Raw genomic sequence first — 19,434 nt, 5'->3', positions numbered from 1 at the left:
AGTCATCTGACACCATTCTCTGTACAACTTCCAACAATATGTGGAATGATAAAAGTTTTTAAAAGAAGAGCTCTCCTCATATGTTTAGAAGACAGAGCAATAGATGATGGATGATAGGGAGGGAGGGAAGGAGAGAGGGAGGGAAAGAGAAATGGTGGTGTGACAGCATGTTAAAGTTGGTGGATGGGGTATCGGGGGAGGGGGGTCAGGGTATGCTGGAGTTCTGTGTATGAGGTTTGTATTGTTTTGGCAACTGTTCCTATAACTTTGAATTTATTTCAAAATAAAATTTAAAAAAAAAGAAGAGCTCTCTTACTCTATTATTAACTGACGAGAAAGCTTTGAAGCAAACAAAACAAACAAAAAAAAAAAAAACAAAAAAAAACAAAATTTAAAAATAAGTTTATTTCATAGTTACAGCTTTCCAACTTAGAGTTTTCTGTCATTAGTAACATTATATGAACTAATTTTAATGGTCATATTTTTGGGTACATGAACAATTAAATAGCTAAATTTTTATTCCAGGTCTTCTGTTTAAGTGGCATTACTCACCTCAGTCTGAGATCCTTATTTCAATGTCCTTGAGGTCTACAAATTATTTTTGATATATGAGACAAATCTAGAGTCCCATTCCATTATGAATGATATATAGTCAATATAATCTAATATACTTAGTCATTCAGTATTTTATGTCATTTACATATGGTATACAACCAAAGTATGTAGATGAAATATTCATAAAACAAAGACTTACTGGTAACTTATTTCTAAGTATTATCAAACATTTGCCTCTCATCAGCAGCACATAGGGATTTTGAACATTTGCAGACTTGGTACATAGATTATATGTCAGATCATATTCTACAGAAGTGGAATGCATTTCATACTGAAAAAAATTAAGGTAGTATTGAGATAAAAGTGAAGCATGCATCACTTTCTTATGATGGAGGGGAAAAAGTAATATATTTTAAAGTAAATGAGAAGGGAAGCTAATGTTATTGAGCACCTGCTATTTTCCCAATCACTCCTACATACATTATCTCTCCAGTTGGCTTCCTGCATGCTAGTCTAGAGAATCATTAATGTTACAAATAAATGCCTGCTCTCATGCATTCTGTAGCATACTGTGTAGAGTTGCCCATGTAAAAAGCAATTTGATTGTCAATCAACACCTGTGATTCATGATGTATTTTCTTATGACCATTGACTTGGGGACTCATATTTAAACCATTTGTTTCCCCTGCCTTTGGCCTCTCAGCCCCCACAGCACATCTCCAGGTAGGCAGTCACATGGCCTCTCACTGTATTAAGATGCCCCTCACCCTCACTACCATGAAGTTTATATTTAAGTCGGACTTCAAACATACCTTCTTAATATGTCACTAGTTTTGCAGACAAACAGAAAAAAAAATATTTATACAGGTAGTTGAATCTACCCAGTAAGGTATTATTCTCTCCCATAGATGAAGAAAGTAAAGTATATAAGAATAACTATTAGAAGTTCTGGCAGGATTGAGATAGTATTAAAGAATAGTATCAAGACAGTAAGACAAGAGATATAAAAGATAGTCAAATCTTTACTTATGTTGGAGAAATAAAAAATCCTACTAAAACCTAAATAAAAGAAAGCAAGCAGTCTTATTACTGAATAGGCATACCTAGAATGCAGTGCCCATCACAGGGAGCCTGCAAAAGAGACTACAAAGACTGAACAGAATTTCACACATATGTATACAGTAAAGTAAAACAAAGAACATTAAAATTTTTTTTGTCTCCTTGGAAGCAAATGAATGTGCCTTTTGATTGTCTCTTGTATACCTTATGAGAGTACACTGAGTTAATTTTGTAGGTACATGTTTACAGTTTCATTGGTGAGAAGGCCTAGGAGTTTGCACTATAAAATCAAACGGTCTAAAAGGGGGAAAAGAAAGACAAGAAAATTAAGTTTTGGTGGCTAAGAGATTTCAAATAGAGTCGAGAGGCTGTCCTGGAGGTTACGCCTATGAAGGCTTCAGCTAGATATGCCAAATGACCACAGTATGATAAGCCCGAGTTAACTGTAGTACCGAAAACCCTAAAGAATACCTGTCTCTAGCTGTGACTCTATAAAAAAGTTTCACTCACTAAGTTTATTCTTCAGAAACTTCAATCCTCCAGAGAGCTATGCCAGCTAAGTCCCAAAACTCAGAGGCAATAGCCTCTTCAAGAACATCAACCAGATGTATCCCCTTTTCCCATAATGTTGACACCTGTTTTCAACATGAACAAGTTAGTCACTGCCTGGACATCCCTGAAGATTGGGGAAGTGATTAAAGGAGAGAAAGGGGTAAGAAATAGACAAAATGAAATTTAACAAGGATTATAAATTCTGTACCTCTATATAATTTTCTTTTTCTTAGTTTCTAGCTAGAAGTTCCATGTTGGAACTGTAAACCATAGCATTCTTTGAAATTTGCTCCGTAGCTACTTGTTAAATTGTAACTTGAAAGCTATTAACTTTTTGTGTATATATATATAAATTATATTTCACAATAAGAAAGTAACTAATACTATGGTACTGTAACATAACATTTTTGGAAATTTCCTATATAACTACTTAACTACTTATTCAATTGTACTTTGGAAGTTTATTGCCTCTTTGCGTATTTGTTATATTTCACAATAAATAACTGAAACTGTGAAAAGTAACAAATTCAAAAAAATAAAAATTACCTTTAAAAGTGAACAAAATCAGTGTATTGTTGGGCCTTTTATGTTTTTATGGAGATACCCTAAGGAGAGGGGTGAGTAGTTGCTTTCCTCGCATTTATTATACAAAGAAAAGCTCATCATTATACTCTTACACTTCAACCAGTGAACATTTCATTATAAGTTTCCTAAGGGATACACACACACACACACACACACACACACACACACATATATATAAATGAAGACATCAAGGAATTTGCTTCCTAATCCCAAAGCATAACTCCAGTGAGTTAGACTGAAACACATGGGAGACCTAGTGACTAAACTGAACCATATTTAGGAAATAGCTTCAATCCTAAAATGGGATATTTCTCACCAATACCCCTGAGTCCCTACTCAGACCTTTCTGATTCAGGCTAGAACTGTTAAGAAAAGAAATAAAAGAGCAAGAAAGAAAGGGTACTTCAATGCAACTAGTGTCTTCCAGGTCTTCTTGGGCCAAACCAACAATCCTTGAGTCAAATTCCCGTGAGGAAAGAGTAGATAGAAAATAAAAAAAAGAAAGATAGGTGGTTTGGAAGGAATCTAATTAGACTAGTTTCTACACTTGTTTATGTTCCTGCTAAAGTTGATGGACCCCTTTTTAGAATCATCTTTTAAGAGCATAAGATAAAATAAACATGTAGGCTTAAAAGGGAAACCAATTATATTGAAATATAGTTATCAAAGTAGTTAAAATTTAATTAAAAACAACAAATTTTTGAGGTAAAGATATATATGCTTCTTATTTTGTGCATTAAATTAGAAGAAGCAGCAGGTTTAATAACTACTGTAATTTTCAGTAGTGAGGAGGATAAACAATATTTCAAGATATATGAAACAATTATAATGTAATAAAAAAAATCTGTGATTCCTATTGGTGACAAAGTCCCAGTTACTTCTAAAGTTAATGTGCTTAGTTGCCTAATTTATAATTAAAGGAAATGCTAAATTTAAGTTAGAAAAAATTTATTTAGTGGTTGATGAAAATACAGACATTTTCTTCCCTGTCCAAATTCCTGGAGCCAAGAAAAGAACCCCTGAATTATAAGGAAAAGGAGAAGATGGCCCCAATCTCCTCCCTTGTACAGTAGCACTGACTCTTGTTTCACCACTGCACTTTTAAAGGATAAAGAGTCCAAAGAAGTAGAGGACTGCATCTGCGCTAATCTCTCATAACCGGGCACAGTGACCTCACCCCTTAAAAAAGCAGCCAAGTTGAAGTTGTAGGATTCCCCTGTCTTCGCGTGGAGTTCTTTACTCCAGATCCCTGGGGAAAGTTTACAAGAAAGGGCAGATGGAACTTCCTTATATTCTGGAAACCTCATTCATGAAGAAGTTCCACCTGCCCTGTCTACTAACCCTTGTACCTTCCTGGGATTGATTAGTTTAATTCATCTTCCTAAGGCTTTTATAAAGGACTCCTTTATGTAGGTGATCAGAGCAGTTCATTAGTTCATTTTGCCTAAGCCCACACTACACACACACACACACACACACACACACACACACTCATCTCTTCCTGCTCCAGTTCCTGTTTGAATTTTCCTCTCAAGGCTACTCAGTCAGTAAATAGTGAAACTTGAATTCAAAATTAACTTTTCTGATTCCAAAGCCCTGGGTTTTATATTGCATTCTGCTATACTACCCTACACAAAGGGTTTGCAATATCTGAGTTTTAAGTTCCGTGTATCTAGTCAATAGTAGATATCAATATAATACATATTTTATTATTTTTTCTAACATTCCTAACAAATATTTATATATTGGAAATATTGGAAGTCTGTTATACAAACAGATATTGTGCTAGGACCCAGAGATACAAATGGTGTTAAAAACAGGACATGGAAATGTTGACTTTTAGATATTATATTCTAGAGCTATAGACAGCGTTAATCAAAATGCCACACAAATAAATACGTAATTACAAGTTGTAATCAGTGTCCTGAAAGTAAGTGATGGAATGCTGTGTGATAGGGGCTTCTGAACTAGTCTAAGAAGTCATGGAAGACTTTCCTGAGAAAGTATCATTTGTAATGAGATTTGATGACTGGGTGGGTGTTAATGAGTTATACACAGGGTTTTTCCCTCTAAAATCCTTTTATTTTAATATATTAGCTGATTTTAACAATTTTTAAAAATAATAAATGATTGTTATCACTAAATATCAATGACTTAGAAGAGTAATTAATTAAGAGATGAAAAAGGGATTTTAATTTCTTCAAAGTCATCAATAATTCAGTCAGAATTATTTTAAGGACTTCTCTGCCCATACACAGTTTTCTGCAGAATTAAACATTAGTGATTGCCAGAGGCTTGGGGGTGGGGGTAATAGAGAGTGACTTTTGCAGGTGATGAAAATGTTTTGGAATTAGATAGTGGTGATGAATGCACAACTTTGTGAATATATACTAAAACCACTGAAATGTATACTCTAAAAGATTGAATTTTAAGGTAAGTGAATTTTTATCTCAATTTTTAAAATGGGGTTAAAAATTAGTGACATAGGTACATATATCAACTACCAGCACCCACAAGACCATTATTATTAACTGAATTTGTATATGGTAACATGGAAGATCCATCACCCAAGGAATAGATCAATTCATAGGCCTTTACCATAGTGACTCTTCTCTGTATTGGAGACTACGCTCACAGAGCACTATGGGATGAAGAGGATGCCTTCATAGCCAGCTAAATAAAATGAATGAGTCCAGACAATCAATGAGGTGACAGATGGAGAAGCACTTATCCTACTATGTTGACTTATTCAGTTAATCACCATAATAGCATTATTGGAAACTTATCACTCGCATGGATCACTGTCCAATGGAATTTGCATGGTGTGGTGTTGGGGCTTACCATCTAAGGCAGATAAAGCAATGAAGTATGCATGCTTACATAGGAAACATGTACAGGGGCATGAAATTAATGGCTCTACAGTTAGGTAATTTTACCAAGATCAAGGTTTCAAACAGGAGAGCAATAAGCTATAGTAATTTTAATTATAAAGTCAATACTGGGAATAGTAGCCATCTGTATTACAAATTCATATCACAGAGGCTAAGGATTAGGAGAGGACTTCTCAAAAAAAAATAAAAGAGTTTGCATGGGAGGTTCAGCTTTCAAACACATTCTATACCAGAATTTATGATTTGTAACATTCAATCAGGCTATATCAAGACATAAGTCATTTACTAGAAGGGTACCAAGATTTTTGTGAGCAACAGCAGTTTTTTCAAGCTGCAGGAGTCACATGCCACATCTAGTAAATTATTGATTTAGTGTATAACACTGCTCTTTTGTGAACTGTAAGAATTCATCACTTTTCAAAGTATCTAGCTTGCTTTCTGAGTATAATTTATACACTAATAATTTTTGTTATGTAGTATATTTAATAATTATACATTACACAAGTGGAGAGACAGATATGAAATTGCAAGTAGTTTAAGAAGATGTTGCATGTATTATATAGACTCTAAGATACCTATTCATATAAATGGTTTAGGATTCTTCTATTTCAGAGTAGCAGGGTTCCCTCTCAATCTCCCATTGTCTTCAGTCCTCCTCCTGTAGCACCCCTCCCCACCCCACCCACTATATTTCTATTCAAACTATAGTTGGGAATTCCTTTTCATTGGGTGGCTAGAAGTCTTAAAACCCAATTGCTTGGAACTCTCTATAATACCACATTTGTCCACTGCATCAATGCATACAAAGTTTGTGGGTAAAACAAGAATATACAGTATAGTTGTATCATGGGCACATTTAACTTATGCAAATCAAACCTTACAAATACAGCCAAACAAAATTTATAAAAGTAAACAAACAGAAAAAGAGACAACAAGAAAAAAAATAAGAAATTAAACTGTGAGATTATTTTGCTCACTCAGTGAGGGTATACCCCAGACTGATGAAGTGGTAGTGTGAATTAGCTACTGTGAGATGGTAGACACAAGTTTGCTATTCCCTCAGAGGAACTCGGAGTCTACATGGCTGTTATATTGCGAACATCTCATCATTGAATACATTTCTAGTGTTTTAATATACTTGTCTTTTACATAGTACAGCCCTTAAATGTAAAGCAACTGTGATTCCTGTTAATCAAACAGAGAAACATCAAAACTTTCATTTTCCAAAAGAAAAAAATGATTTAGATGTATTGATCGAGGGTATGTCTGGATTCTGTACTATGTGTTGGTATAAGTATTCAGAGGTAATTTCAACCAAATGAAATGTTTGTGTAATGTGCTGTCTGTAGAACACCAGTCGGCAGTAGCCTGTTCTTGCAAGCATAGTTCATATTATCATTCAGACATTTAAGGAGAACCTACCATGTACAAGACACTGTCCTAGGAAGAGAGGAGAAACACAAGAAGACCTGTGGGTTAGAAAAATCACTAGCAGTGGAATGAACTTCTGAGTCTTTTCCAGTGGACTCTGAGTGCAGCTCAGAGTCCATTGGAAAAGCCCATGTGAAAACAGTTGAGTGTCCGGAGTATTGCAATTACAGTGGCAGGGAGGATAGAGAGAAGCTGATAGGCTTGGTAAAGGTATGGGCAAAAAAAACCAATGGTTTTTCGGACCTTGAGAATCAGGGAGACCCAAGAATAATGGCATTTGATAATTAGGCTGTTTGAAATTTTAAATACCTAAAATTATTTGTATGCATACATGTGAATGCATACATAAAGCACAGTTATTCAGTGCTACAAAATTGCAATTAATTACAGCCAACAATAGAAACATTGTAATTATTAACAAAGTGATAATGCATTTTAAATGGCCAATTTGGCATTTTGAAAATTGTGTACTGAGTGAGCTGGTCCTGAGATGTTCTATGGAAAAAAGGTTCTCTGTGGTCAAATAAGTTTCAAAAAGAGCATAACGTTCCCCAAATCATATTAAAGAATCAGTGAAGTTGTATAGCAAAGAACCATGTTTCTTTTACCTCTGTATTTCCCAAACTTTCTTACTCACAGAAACATTTGTTCTCATAACCCATATGTTCTACACACTATTTTTTAATTTTATTTTATTTTATTGAGATTGCTCACAAACCATACAATTATCCAAAGATCCAAAGTGTACAATCAGTTGCCCATGGTACCATCATACAGCTGTGTATCCATCACAATTTTTTTTCAATTTTTAGAACATTTTCATTACTCCAGAAGAGAAAGACAGACAAAAAAGGAAGCTCAAATCCTCCCATACCCCTAACCGCCCCCCCTTCATTATTGATTCATAGATTCATAGTATTCGGGTATAGTACATTTGTTACTGTTAATGAAAGAGTGTTAAAATACTACTAACTGTGGTATATAGTTTGCAAATAGGTGTATATTTTTTTTCCTATATGCCCCTCTATTATTAACTTCTAGTTATAGTGTCATACATTTGTTCTAGTTCATGAGAGAGATTTCTAATATTTGTACAGTTAATCACGGACATTGTCCATCTCAAGATTCACTGTTCTATACATTCCCAACTTTTCACCTCCAACTTTCCTTCTGGTGACATACATGACTCTGAGCTTACCCTTTTCACCACCTTCACACACCATTCAGCACTGTTAGTTGTTCTCACAACCTGCTGCCATCACCTCTGTCCATTTCCAAACGTTTAATTTCACCCTATTTGAACATTCTGCTCATAATAAGCAACTGTTCCCCATTCTTTAGTCTTGTTCTATACCCTAGTAGCTTATATTTCATGTCTATGAGTTTACATATTATAATTAGTTCACATCAGTGAGACCATGCAATATTTGTCCTTATGTGTCTGTCTTATTTCACTCAATATAGTGCCCTCAAGGTTTCTTCACCAACCCATTTTTTTTTAAGACGGTTTTGTTCACACACCGTACATTCCATCCTAAGTAAACAATCGTTGGTTCCCTGTATACTCACATATTTATGTATTCAGCACCATCGCCAGTATCTATATAAGGATATCTCCATTGCTTCCACAAAGAAGGAGGAAGAGTCAAAGAAGTTAGAGGGCAAAAGACAAAAGAATAAAGAAAGAGAGAGAAAAAAAATGACAGCTGGAAAGCAACAAAAGGAAAGACAGCATTAAACTAAAGTAGAATAATGAGCCAGACAACATCACCAATGCCAGGAGTCCGATACTCTTCCCCTATGCCCCTCTCCCCCATATGCATTTAGCTTTGATATATTGCCTTTGTTATATTAAAGGAAGCATAATACAATGTTTCTGTTAATTATAGTCTCTAGTTTGCATTGATTGTATTTTCCCCCCAGTCCCACCCTATTTTTAACACCTTGCAATGTTGACATTCATTTGTTCTACCTCATGAAAAAACATATTTGTACATTTTATTACAATCATTGAGCACCCTAGGTTTCACTGAGTTATACAGTCCCAGTCTTTATCTTTCCTCTTTCATTCTGGTGTCCCACATGGTCCTAACCTTCCTCTTTCAACCATGCTCACAGTCATCTTTGTTTAGTGTACTCACATTGCTGTGCTACTATCTCCCAAAACTGTGTTCCAAACCTCTCACTCCTGTCTATTCCTTTCTGTCTGCAGTGCTTCCTTTAGTGTTTCTTGTAGAGTAGGTATCTTGTTCACAAACTCTGTCATTGTCTGTTTGTCAGAGAATGTTTTAAGCTCTCCCTCATACTTGAGGGACAGTTTTGCCAGATACAGTATTCTTGGTTGGTGGTTTTTCTCTTTAAGTATATTAAATATATCACCCCACTTCCTTCTTGCCTGCATGGTTTCTATTGAGAAATCCACACATACCAAGCTTCCTTTGTATGTGATGGATCGCTTTTCTCTTGCTGCTTTCAGGATTCTCTCTTTATCTTTGATGTTTGATAATCTGATTATTAAGTGTCTTGGTGTAGGGCTATTCAGATCTATTCTGTTTGGGGTACACTGCCTTCTTGGATCCATAATTTTATGTCTTTCAAAAGAGATGGGAAATTTTCATTATTTCCTCTATTATTGCTTCTGCCCCTTTTCCCTTCTCTTCTTCTTCTGGGACACCAATGACACGTACATTCCTGCACTTCATTTTGTCCTTAAGTTCCTGGAGATGTTGCTCATATTTTTCCATTCTTTTCTCTATCTGTTATTTTGTGTGTAGGATTTCAGGTGCCTTGTTCTCCAGTTCCTGAGTGTTTTCTTCTGCCTCTTGAGATCTGCTGCTGTATGTTTCCATTGTATCTTTCATCTCTTGTGTTGTGCCTTTCATTTCCATAGATTCCATTGATTCTGCCAGTTGTTTCAATTTCTACCTTATATATGCCCAGTGTTTTCTTTATATACTTCATCTCTTTTGCCATATCTTCCCTAAACTTTTTGAATTGAGGTTATTTAAATTCCTGTATCTCAGTTGAAGTGTAAGTTTGTTCCTTTGACTGCACCATAACTTCATTTTTCTTGGTGTAGGTTGTAGTTTTCTGTTGTCTAGGCATCTGGTTTCCTTGGTTACATCAATCAGGTTTTCCCAGACCAGAATGGGCTCAGTCTTGGAAGGAGGGAATTGTAGCCTTGGTTTCCCTGAGGGTTTCTTGGAAGATTGATGCATCCTGTGGGGCCTCAAGTCACTGTGCTTTCCTGCCCAATAGGTAGTGCCTGTTGGCCTGTAGCTCCTGACTGGTGTAAGGAGGTATGGCCCATGGCTGTTTTCTCCCAGGCTCTGGGGTCTGGTTCTGAATGGAAGGTGGGTAGTAGTACTGGGCCCCACTTCTTTCCTCTTAGGGAAGATACCCCCTCCCAGGGAGAGGTCATTAGCATTTGAATAGTCTCTCTGCCTATGCTGTCTCCACCCTTGTCTGGGTCAGAGTGCTGGGAACTGAAAATGGCTGAGGCTTTCTCCACTGAGCCAAAAAAAGAACAGAAAGCCCCCTCCAGGGCCAGTCCACTGCCACCCTCTGGCTCTCCAAGGTCAGTCATCACCAAAAGCCTCCATCTGCTTGTTGGGGATTCATAGCTTGTATTGAGCAATCCATGCTTGTTACTTAAAACCCCAGTTGAAGCTCAGCTGAGCCATATTCACTTGCTGGGAGAGTGCTGCTATCTAGCACCAAAGCTTTGTAGTTCCGGCCGTGGGGGGCGGGGGCTCCTGGCTTGGATCTGCAGTTTTTAATTACAGATTTTAAGCTGTGATCTTGGGCATGCTTCCAAATTCAGGTTGGTGTATGATGAGTGGACAGTAACATTAGTCCCCCCACAATTATTCCAGATTATTTACTCATTGTTCCTGGTTGTTTATTAGTTGTTCTAGGGGGGCAAACAAGCTTCCACTCCTCTCTATGCCACCATCTTCTTCCCCACACTATTTTTTTTAAAGGCACATTTAGGAGGTAGTCATATGTATCACATAAATTATGATGGATCTAATCTGTTTAGAGAGACAATGGCAAGTTTGATGTAAGGTCCACAGGTATATGTCAAAATTAAAATAAGCATAGAATCCAAAGCCCCAGCTTGCTTCCATTTCTACTGACTGTTAACAGAGCCAAAAAGATAGAGGATGTACTTTTCTCTGCTAGTCAATAAGATGAAATTATGATGAGAGGAGAGAATGTGAAAAGTTTCTGGGAATCAATAGCAAGAGAATCAGTAAATTTGTCCTGGCTTAATCATTATTCCTTTCAGATTTTATAAACAAAACGATTGCAGTAGATTGGTATCTCACAGCACAGTTAATTTCCCCTATTCATATTATTTATATACTGCATAAAATATTGTCAGTCACTGTAGTGTTATGCGTTTTTTGCTATAAATTAAGCCATGCTGCAGTCATTGACCAGAAGGAAGTAAAATTATTGCCACCAGTAAAAAAGTAACAGAATCTAAAGTAATATTAGGTATCATAAGAACATGTGATTATACTGTGACCTTTTTATTCATTCATCAATGGCTAAAAAAAGGTCATGTTTATATATGAGATTTTCAACAAAAGCTGTCCTAAATATCCATTATGCAAAATAAAGTACAAGAAACAAATCTAGGCTGTCAGACACATATTTATGTGGAATGGCAAAATGTTCATGACTAAGCCACAGAGTTGAACTGGAGTTAGAAGCTCTCTTTTTTATTCATACTTTCCAAATATAAAAATAAGAGCTTTTGTCACATATATTCAAATTATTGTAATTTTAATTTTGGAGCACCTTAAAATGCAGAAGAAAGTTAACATAAAACATACTGCTCATCCTTGATCATTCTCTCATCAGTAGCATCATCAGTTGAATAAAGTTATCAGTGCTGAAATAAGAATACACCTGACTACTATAATCTCAAACAATAATGAGTGATGAGATTGATGCATCTTTGCTTATTATCATCACTGTCAATTTGTTGTTGTTTCTAGAGAGTTCTAATTTTAGTCTGTTTCATTCTTACTGTTTCATTATTACTGTTTCTTACTTTTTTAGAGCATTAAAAGAAAAAAAGGCAGACCATTCATTAGCCACCATACTCAACACAACATCCTCTTTTTGTTGTATGTGTTTTAAATATAATACCATTATTTTATAGACTGGCCAGCAATCCATCAAAAATTTTGACTTTTTCAAACTTTCATCACTTTTCTTAAGCCACTTAATATGGGCTGTATCCAGCTCTCTTTAAAAAGAAAATCAGGGCCCTTAATCATTATGAAGGTACCACACTAATTCAAATTGTTAATAATTGGGAAAACTCTGTGTGTGAGGGAGGTATATGAGAACTCTGTACTTTCTGCATGATTTTTCTGTAAACCTACAACTGCTCTAAGAAAAATTATTGAAAAAGAAAAAAAAAAAGAAAATGAGACATAAAATGAGAGCTAGAACCAAACATTAACTGGGGAGTTTGTAAAGAAGACTATTTTGTTTTAGTCTCCTTCAGCCCTTTCTTCTGATGTCAGAGGAGAACCACTACTGCTGTTTAAAGCTAATCCACTCCTCTTTTGTTCTTGATCTTATCTTTACCAGGCCTCAAGATCAGTGTTCCTGGTTTTCCCAGTTTCCTAAAAAGCTTCTACTCCATTATAAACAATAAAACAATAAAAACTGACTCAGCTTTTCATCTTCCTCCAACTACCACCTTAAATTATCCTTCCATTTATGATCAAGCTTCTGATTTTTGTCTTGTATTTATATCACTCACTCTTCATCTAACTATAGTCTAGCTTCTGCTCTCTTCTCTAGTTCAGACGTTGACAAATGTTTTCTGCACAGGGCCAGATAGTAAATATTCGGGGCTTTGCTTGCCACTTATGTCTCTGTAGCAAATTCTTCTTTATTAGTTAGTTTGTTTGTTGGACACTTCTTTACAAATGTAAAGACCTTTCTTGATCCACTTGCTGGATTTGGCCTGCTGGCTGTAGTTTATGGAAGGCTGCTCTAGTTAAAACTATTGTGTTACTATCACTAAAAATCTCCTTTTTAACGTTTGAGGGTAATAGTAAATAATACTCCCCCTTCCCTGAACAAGTTCAAAGTCAATAAGAGACAGTCTGAAGGAGTTCAAACCTCCGTTTTAAAATTGATAAAAGCTGATAGGCAGTAAAAGGCTACCTAAGCAGGTACAGGTGTTTCAGAACAACCACACCTCTCCCTCAGGGGTACTCAATCCAATAAAACCTACAGCACAGAGGAGAAGGCCTGAAAGCAAACTCTGTAGGCAGGGCAGCCCCAGAGGAAGCAGAAGTTCCTGTCCAGGGGATCACCGATCCCTAAACTACTCCTGCCTTCAGTTGTCGGAGTAAGGGGTGAGGCCAGGACCTGGAGTGGTGAGGGAAAATCCCTTCTCCTGGAAACCACAAGGTGAGGAAGAAGCATTCGTCTACTCTCCTGATTGTCAGGTCAACCCAGGATCCTTTCTCATTTAACTGCTTTGCAACATTTAACCCTTTTTAATTGAAACTCTCTTCTCCATTGTCTCCCCAAAGTCTAATTTCTCCTTGCTGCCCCCTTTAGCTATCTGATCCTTGGGTGTTCCCCAGGAACTCCTCTTTGGCCATCTTTCCTCATTCTATACACTTTGCACTTTGAGAAATCAACTATCACCTATATGCTCTTAATATCTAAATCTCCCTCTGCAGCGCAGGACTGTCTCTGAGTTTCAGAACTATGAATTCTAATGCATTTCCTGTCTTGTGTTTAACAGGACCTCCATCTACTCATTTTTTCAGAAACATTGGAATTGGTCTCAGCTTTATATGAGCATAGCACCTTTGGGGTAGAGGTGGCAGAAAGTCTGCCTTAGTACACCATTAGCAATTACTTTGATTTTAAGGTAAATCATATAAGCAAATAAAGGTTCATGAGAGAATAGATTACTTAGATGAGTGGGTGAGTATATTTGTAGAACCGTTTCTGTCTGATTTAGAGACTTGCTTAATTCAGCAGCAGCATGATCAGGGTTGAATTTAAGTAGAGTTTCAAAGCCTCACAGTGAGTAAAACAATTTCCTACTGCATATATAATTTCTGATCATTATAACAGAGATGATTAATTTTAGACCATCATCATAAATGAAAGCAAGGCCACCATTATTACCTTTAGTGATAGCACCGTTACAACATTATGATATTATTTAGTCCCTGAGAAGAATAAATTGGAATATTTATAAAGTTTTGTAGCTGCATATTTTTTATTTTCAAAATATTTGACAGTGGGACATCTCATTGGGAGATGCAAATAGATGTTATACCTTAAAATCCAGTAGTCATTTTTTTTTTAAATTTATGTTAAGAAGACATTAATAATATGCATTTTAAAAAATTTTTTCTAAAATAATATTCATCATTTTTATTCCCTAGCACCTTGTGGGAGTCGTTCTACAGGTTCTGAAGGCACTGTTTTATCACCGAACTATCCAAAAAATTATAGCGTGGGACATAATTGTGTTTATTCTATAGCAGTTTCCAAGGAGTTTGGTAAGTGAGATTGATCTCATCATACAGTATATCATTCCAGACATGATTTATTTTCCACTACATGCTATTTGAAAATGTTAGTAGTTTTTTTAAATGACAATATTTACTATCCATGAAGTACATTACTCTGCTATTCTTTTTAGGTGGTAGCTTTGTAATAATAAAATTTTAAGGTCACTGCTCAGTCTGAATTTACGGTGAAGTACACAGGTGAACAACAATATAAAAATGAAAACAGGATTGTTTTTAATTTTTAAAAATAAATACAGTCAGTAACCTTACAAGTGCCTTCATATTGGATCACATAAAATGGGAAATTACCAGAGCATAAAGCAAAGTCTGCTCTGCAAAATATGCATAAATTCAAATATAGAAATATTACAATAATAGCACAAGTAGGTACAAAATAATCATATCAGTTTTAATTTTATTAACATTTTCCAGAAAGAAGAGATTTTTGTTTTAAGCATCTAGGTTCTGGGATAGCAGTGAATATAAAAAGACAGCAAAGGACATTTCAGCTCTTCTTGTCAACCTGACAATCTGTTCTGCATTGGCACTGAGAAGACAATGTGTCCTTTGCTGTCTTCACATCTCCCCTGATCACAAGTCTTAGAAGTCACTTATCTGGCTTCTAAAGGTTTTGGATCTGAGATCTAGCTGGATTCAACCCAGATTAAGCTCTGTTAATGGATGGATAGACAACAGAAATTCAGTGAGCAGTAAAGTCTGGGAGAGAGGCTGAAAGTTCATAGACTTCTAGAATTTAGATTTATAATATTGTGTTACATGATAAATAATTTACTGTAGCTCTAATGAAAATCTAGGTCTGGATGACTCAGTATTATAGCAGAGAACATAGATATCATCATATCAAGACTGCTGGATCACATTTTGACTAACCATTTCTGCTGACATATAAGATAAGCTGATGTTTCCAGTCCAATTTCTTATAACCAGGTGCTGCTTATATAATGTCTTTCCTCCCCTCCAAAACAAGTCCAAGATCCTCAACTTACCTGAGATAACGTTATCATCAGAATTGCATTACTAAACCCTTCATTTAACCTTGAAATAGAGTGATACCAGCATTAGCAAGATGTATGTTTCTGTACTCACTCTGCAGAATATTTCTTTTTCCTAGAATACTGATCCACTGAACAGGACTGAGCCCAATGATAGTGAATAGAGCAACAATTTAAAAAGAAAAATCATCCACTTAATTGTGTTTAATTTTTAATTTTTGTGTCCAAGAGAGCCCTTCCCTTGCTAACAGGCTTTAGAGTCCCTAGCTGCCAAAACTGTTACCGGATTCCTGACAGAAACCTAGCAATGGCTGTCCAGTAAATTGCATGGCTGTCTGACTCCTCTTCTGAAGCCACTAATTTGTTCTATTGTACTCTTCTTGGGAAGCTATGTGGCCAAAAGAATAAGAAGGATGAAAATCAGTCATTCATTTCCTGACACAAAGACATGCTGGTCACCCTGGAGATATTTTACACTGCCTACGCATGTTCAGAGAGAGGAGAAGAAAGAAGTACTGATTAAAATAAAACTAAATTAATGGATGCCTAAAGAAGCTTAGCAGGGTTAGTGCACACTGAATTTAATCCTCCTAATGAAAAACACAATGCTGTGCTGAGCCAATAATGTGTGGTTTTACAACTGTTTTTTTTTTAAATAAATCTTCTTGGGTTGTTTATGGATAAAATCAAGTGTACTTTAATTTATTAGTAAGAAAATGTATTTTATAAATGTTGCATATTTTTATTTTTTTCAAACTACATGCAGTCAAATGACTTGAATTGTAATTTCAGCCCTGACCCATCTTAGCCATTTGCTTGTGAACAAGTTATATACGGTTCTTTTTTTTGTAAAATGGGAATTACGTCTATGGAACAGAGGGACAGAGTAAATAAGATTGCATATCTAAAGTATTCTCATGCCCAAATCATAATGGTTAACAATGACATCTTTGGAGGAACATTTCTGGGTTCAGGATCCAACTGAACCTCTTATTTGCTGTTTGATGCTGGACAAGTCACATCATTGGCCTGAACCTTACTTTTCTCATCTCTAAAATAGTGATGATAAATGCCTCCCTTATAATGTTATTTTTTAAATTAAGTAATATAATATATGTAAAGTAACATAATAACCCAAAGTACATCATATAATCACACAAGTGTATACATACACATTGTTTCACACTTTTATGTTAACATTCAGACACGCCCCACAAAAATAGATGAAATAAAATGACCTGGATTACAGAATTGGACTAGGATGACAAAAGTAGTATGGCTAAAGTAAAACAATCATTTGTATTATTTAATTAAGGCATGAGAACAAATATTTTGGGTTTCACAACTCAAGGGGATAGCCAATCACCTAATGAACCTTGTTCCACCTTATAATTATCTGAGAGCAGGGTAGTGGAATAAATAAATCTTGATCATTTACTACTTCCTGTCACTGCCTTTGTTTCTTTATTGTGAGATGAGCAAGTAATAGATTCTGGGTCTCTACAAACCAAGTTTCTATTTTGCTTCTGCTTCCCCTCATTCTCACTTGGCCACAAATTACCTTTGGTTACTACTTTAAGCTATATTTTATGATATTTTAGTATCCACCACATTATCACTTCTCAATTTTTTCTCCTTCCCTGTCATTTTCCCAAATTGTATTCATTCCTTCTACATCTTTTATACACTGACACTCTTACATCTTGACTTTTATATTATCTAGCACACTGCAGGGAAATATATTCAGTTCATTCAGTGAAATTGCATTTTGCACAGGGTTTGAGATTCTAAATTCATTATTTAAGGAGAAAAATCACATGTACTCAACCTGGAAATACCTTAAATCACCCATAAAAGATCATCTGCATGCTTCCGCATATGCCATATTGTCTCTCAATTAATTTAACAGGACATTTTTCCTCCAATATCAGAACAGATGACGATTTCTTCATATAACACCAAATAAGCTAGTTGGCTTACTTTAGAGGTCTTAGGGTACTAAATTACTTTCATTTATTTTTTTTTCTAAGTGTACAGTTGAATTTATAAAGTGAAATGTGCCACGAGAATATATATGTACTTTAGTGGTGATTGAGTGAATATATTTTTGTTTGTCATTCAATTTATATCTTTCATTCCTTCTAGGTAAGGGAATCATCAAATCATAATGCTTTCATGAACATCATTCAATTTCATTTCAACTTCACATATTAGAGTCACTTTAGCATATTTATTCTGCGGCATTCCAGTTGTTTTATACCCTTAAAAAAATAACAATTCTGGATCCGCTGGATGGCACTTATTGAGATTTTATTCCCTCTCTTCTATAGCATTAAATTATTTTACTGTACCCTACTTTATCTATCCTTAAAATATATTTTAACTCTCCTTCATCTTTCAGGTTTTAAATGCCAGCTATTTCCCTTGTGGTTTGCTTGTTTAAGTCTTAATGCATTATTTTTAAATGCTAAAAAAACATGGAGAACATATTTTATTTTATTTGGAATTTGGTATAGATAAGTTTGCTTTAAAATGCAAGATAACTTTTGACATTGTTAGAGGGAAATAAAAGTCTTGTTATTATGTTCTTTTCCCTGGAAAGATGGAGACACAATCAGATTTCACGTGGGAGTAAGTAGTAGAAGTAGGGAGTAAGTCTTTTGACTTCTCTTTCAACAAATCTGGCTGAGAATGAACAGAAAAAAAATTAAAAATCACAGTTAAAGTGGGTACAAGTCAGAGGATGATGTTTGCTTTGTTTTTGTTTCATTTTGTTTTTAAATTTCCCTTGGGATAGGCCATACTGGAGTCTTTATTTTAAAGACTAAGGAGAAAGACATAGCAGAGATGGCAAAGTAGAAGATATGAGAAGGACCAAGTGAAACAATTGAAGGAGAAAGGACTTTAAAAACTGAACAAGAGCGTCTTTAAACTTTATTTTATTTCATAAATGCAGTTAATAACATGATATCTAAATCATTTTCAGATGGAATATTGCTTGTTGGAATTATCATCTTCCCATTCTCCCATCCACATCTCCTTTCAACAACTTTACTTACATCCTAGGGAATACCTGTAAAAGATTATAAACCATATTACTACAATTTTATTTAGAAAATCTTACTTAACATAAATTACAATATAATATTTGTATCAGATATCTGTGGTGTAGACTGTATGCTGATGTTCAGACATCTTGGTGAATTCCAGCATGAAAATTACTTGAAAATTCCCAGGATAGCCTACGGGAACTTAAATCTATGTTCAGCTTCACAGATAGTTCCACATCTTAGAAGACCCATCCCAGAAGAATATCTTTTTCCTTCCACATGTGGTCTCTTGGAAGTGAGCATGAAAACCTTCTTAGATTTTCCTAGTTGGTCTGCCTTTTCTCCAATCTTTACTCTTCTTTTCTTCTCTTTTTTTAAAATTTAGTGAATGAAACTTTTATATAGTCTCAGGGACCTAGGTATTTCAGGACTACTGTTGGTTAGGGCTTGGGATTACTGGCCATTTGGGATCTCTAGCTGGAACTTGCATAAGAATAACCGCCACGATAGCCTCTTGAAAGAATGACCTCCATGATAGCCTTTTGACTCTATTTGAAATCTCTTGGCAGCTGTAACCTTATTTTGTTACCTTTCTTTTCCCCCTTTTGGTTAAGAATTCATTTTCAATCCCTTGATGCCAGGGCCAGGTCACTCCTGGGAGTTGTGTCCCATGTCTTCAGGGAGAGTCACTCCCCTGGGAGTCATGTCCCACAAAGGGGGAAGT

At 35.6% G+C, this 19,434-nt stretch overlaps 1 protein-coding gene across 8 annotated transcripts in view; it reads left to right on the top strand.

Annotated features, from left to right (window-relative positions):
- The window catches only part of CSMD3 (CUB and Sushi multiple domains 3), a 1,408,207-nt gene that overhangs the window by 1,168,582 nt on the left and 220,191 nt on the right, over window positions 1–19,434 (top strand). For all 8 annotated transcript variants that reach the window (XM_037802758.1, XM_037802757.1, XM_037802756.1 and 5 more), the window contains one exon: window positions 14,519–14,635. In XM_037802758.1, the coding sequence (XP_037658686.1) occupies window positions 14,519–14,635 (117 nt within the window). The remainder of the gene's footprint in view (window positions 1–14,518; window positions 14,636–19,434) is intronic.

This window comes from Choloepus didactylus, chromosome 14 (genome assembly GCF_015220235.1).
Source record: "Choloepus didactylus isolate mChoDid1 chromosome 14, mChoDid1.pri, whole genome shotgun sequence".
Taxonomy (NCBI): domain Eukaryota; kingdom Metazoa; phylum Chordata; class Mammalia; order Pilosa; family Megalonychidae; genus Choloepus; species Choloepus didactylus.
Note: the sequence above shows the minus strand (reverse complement) of the source record. Positions and strands in the feature narration are given on the sequence as shown.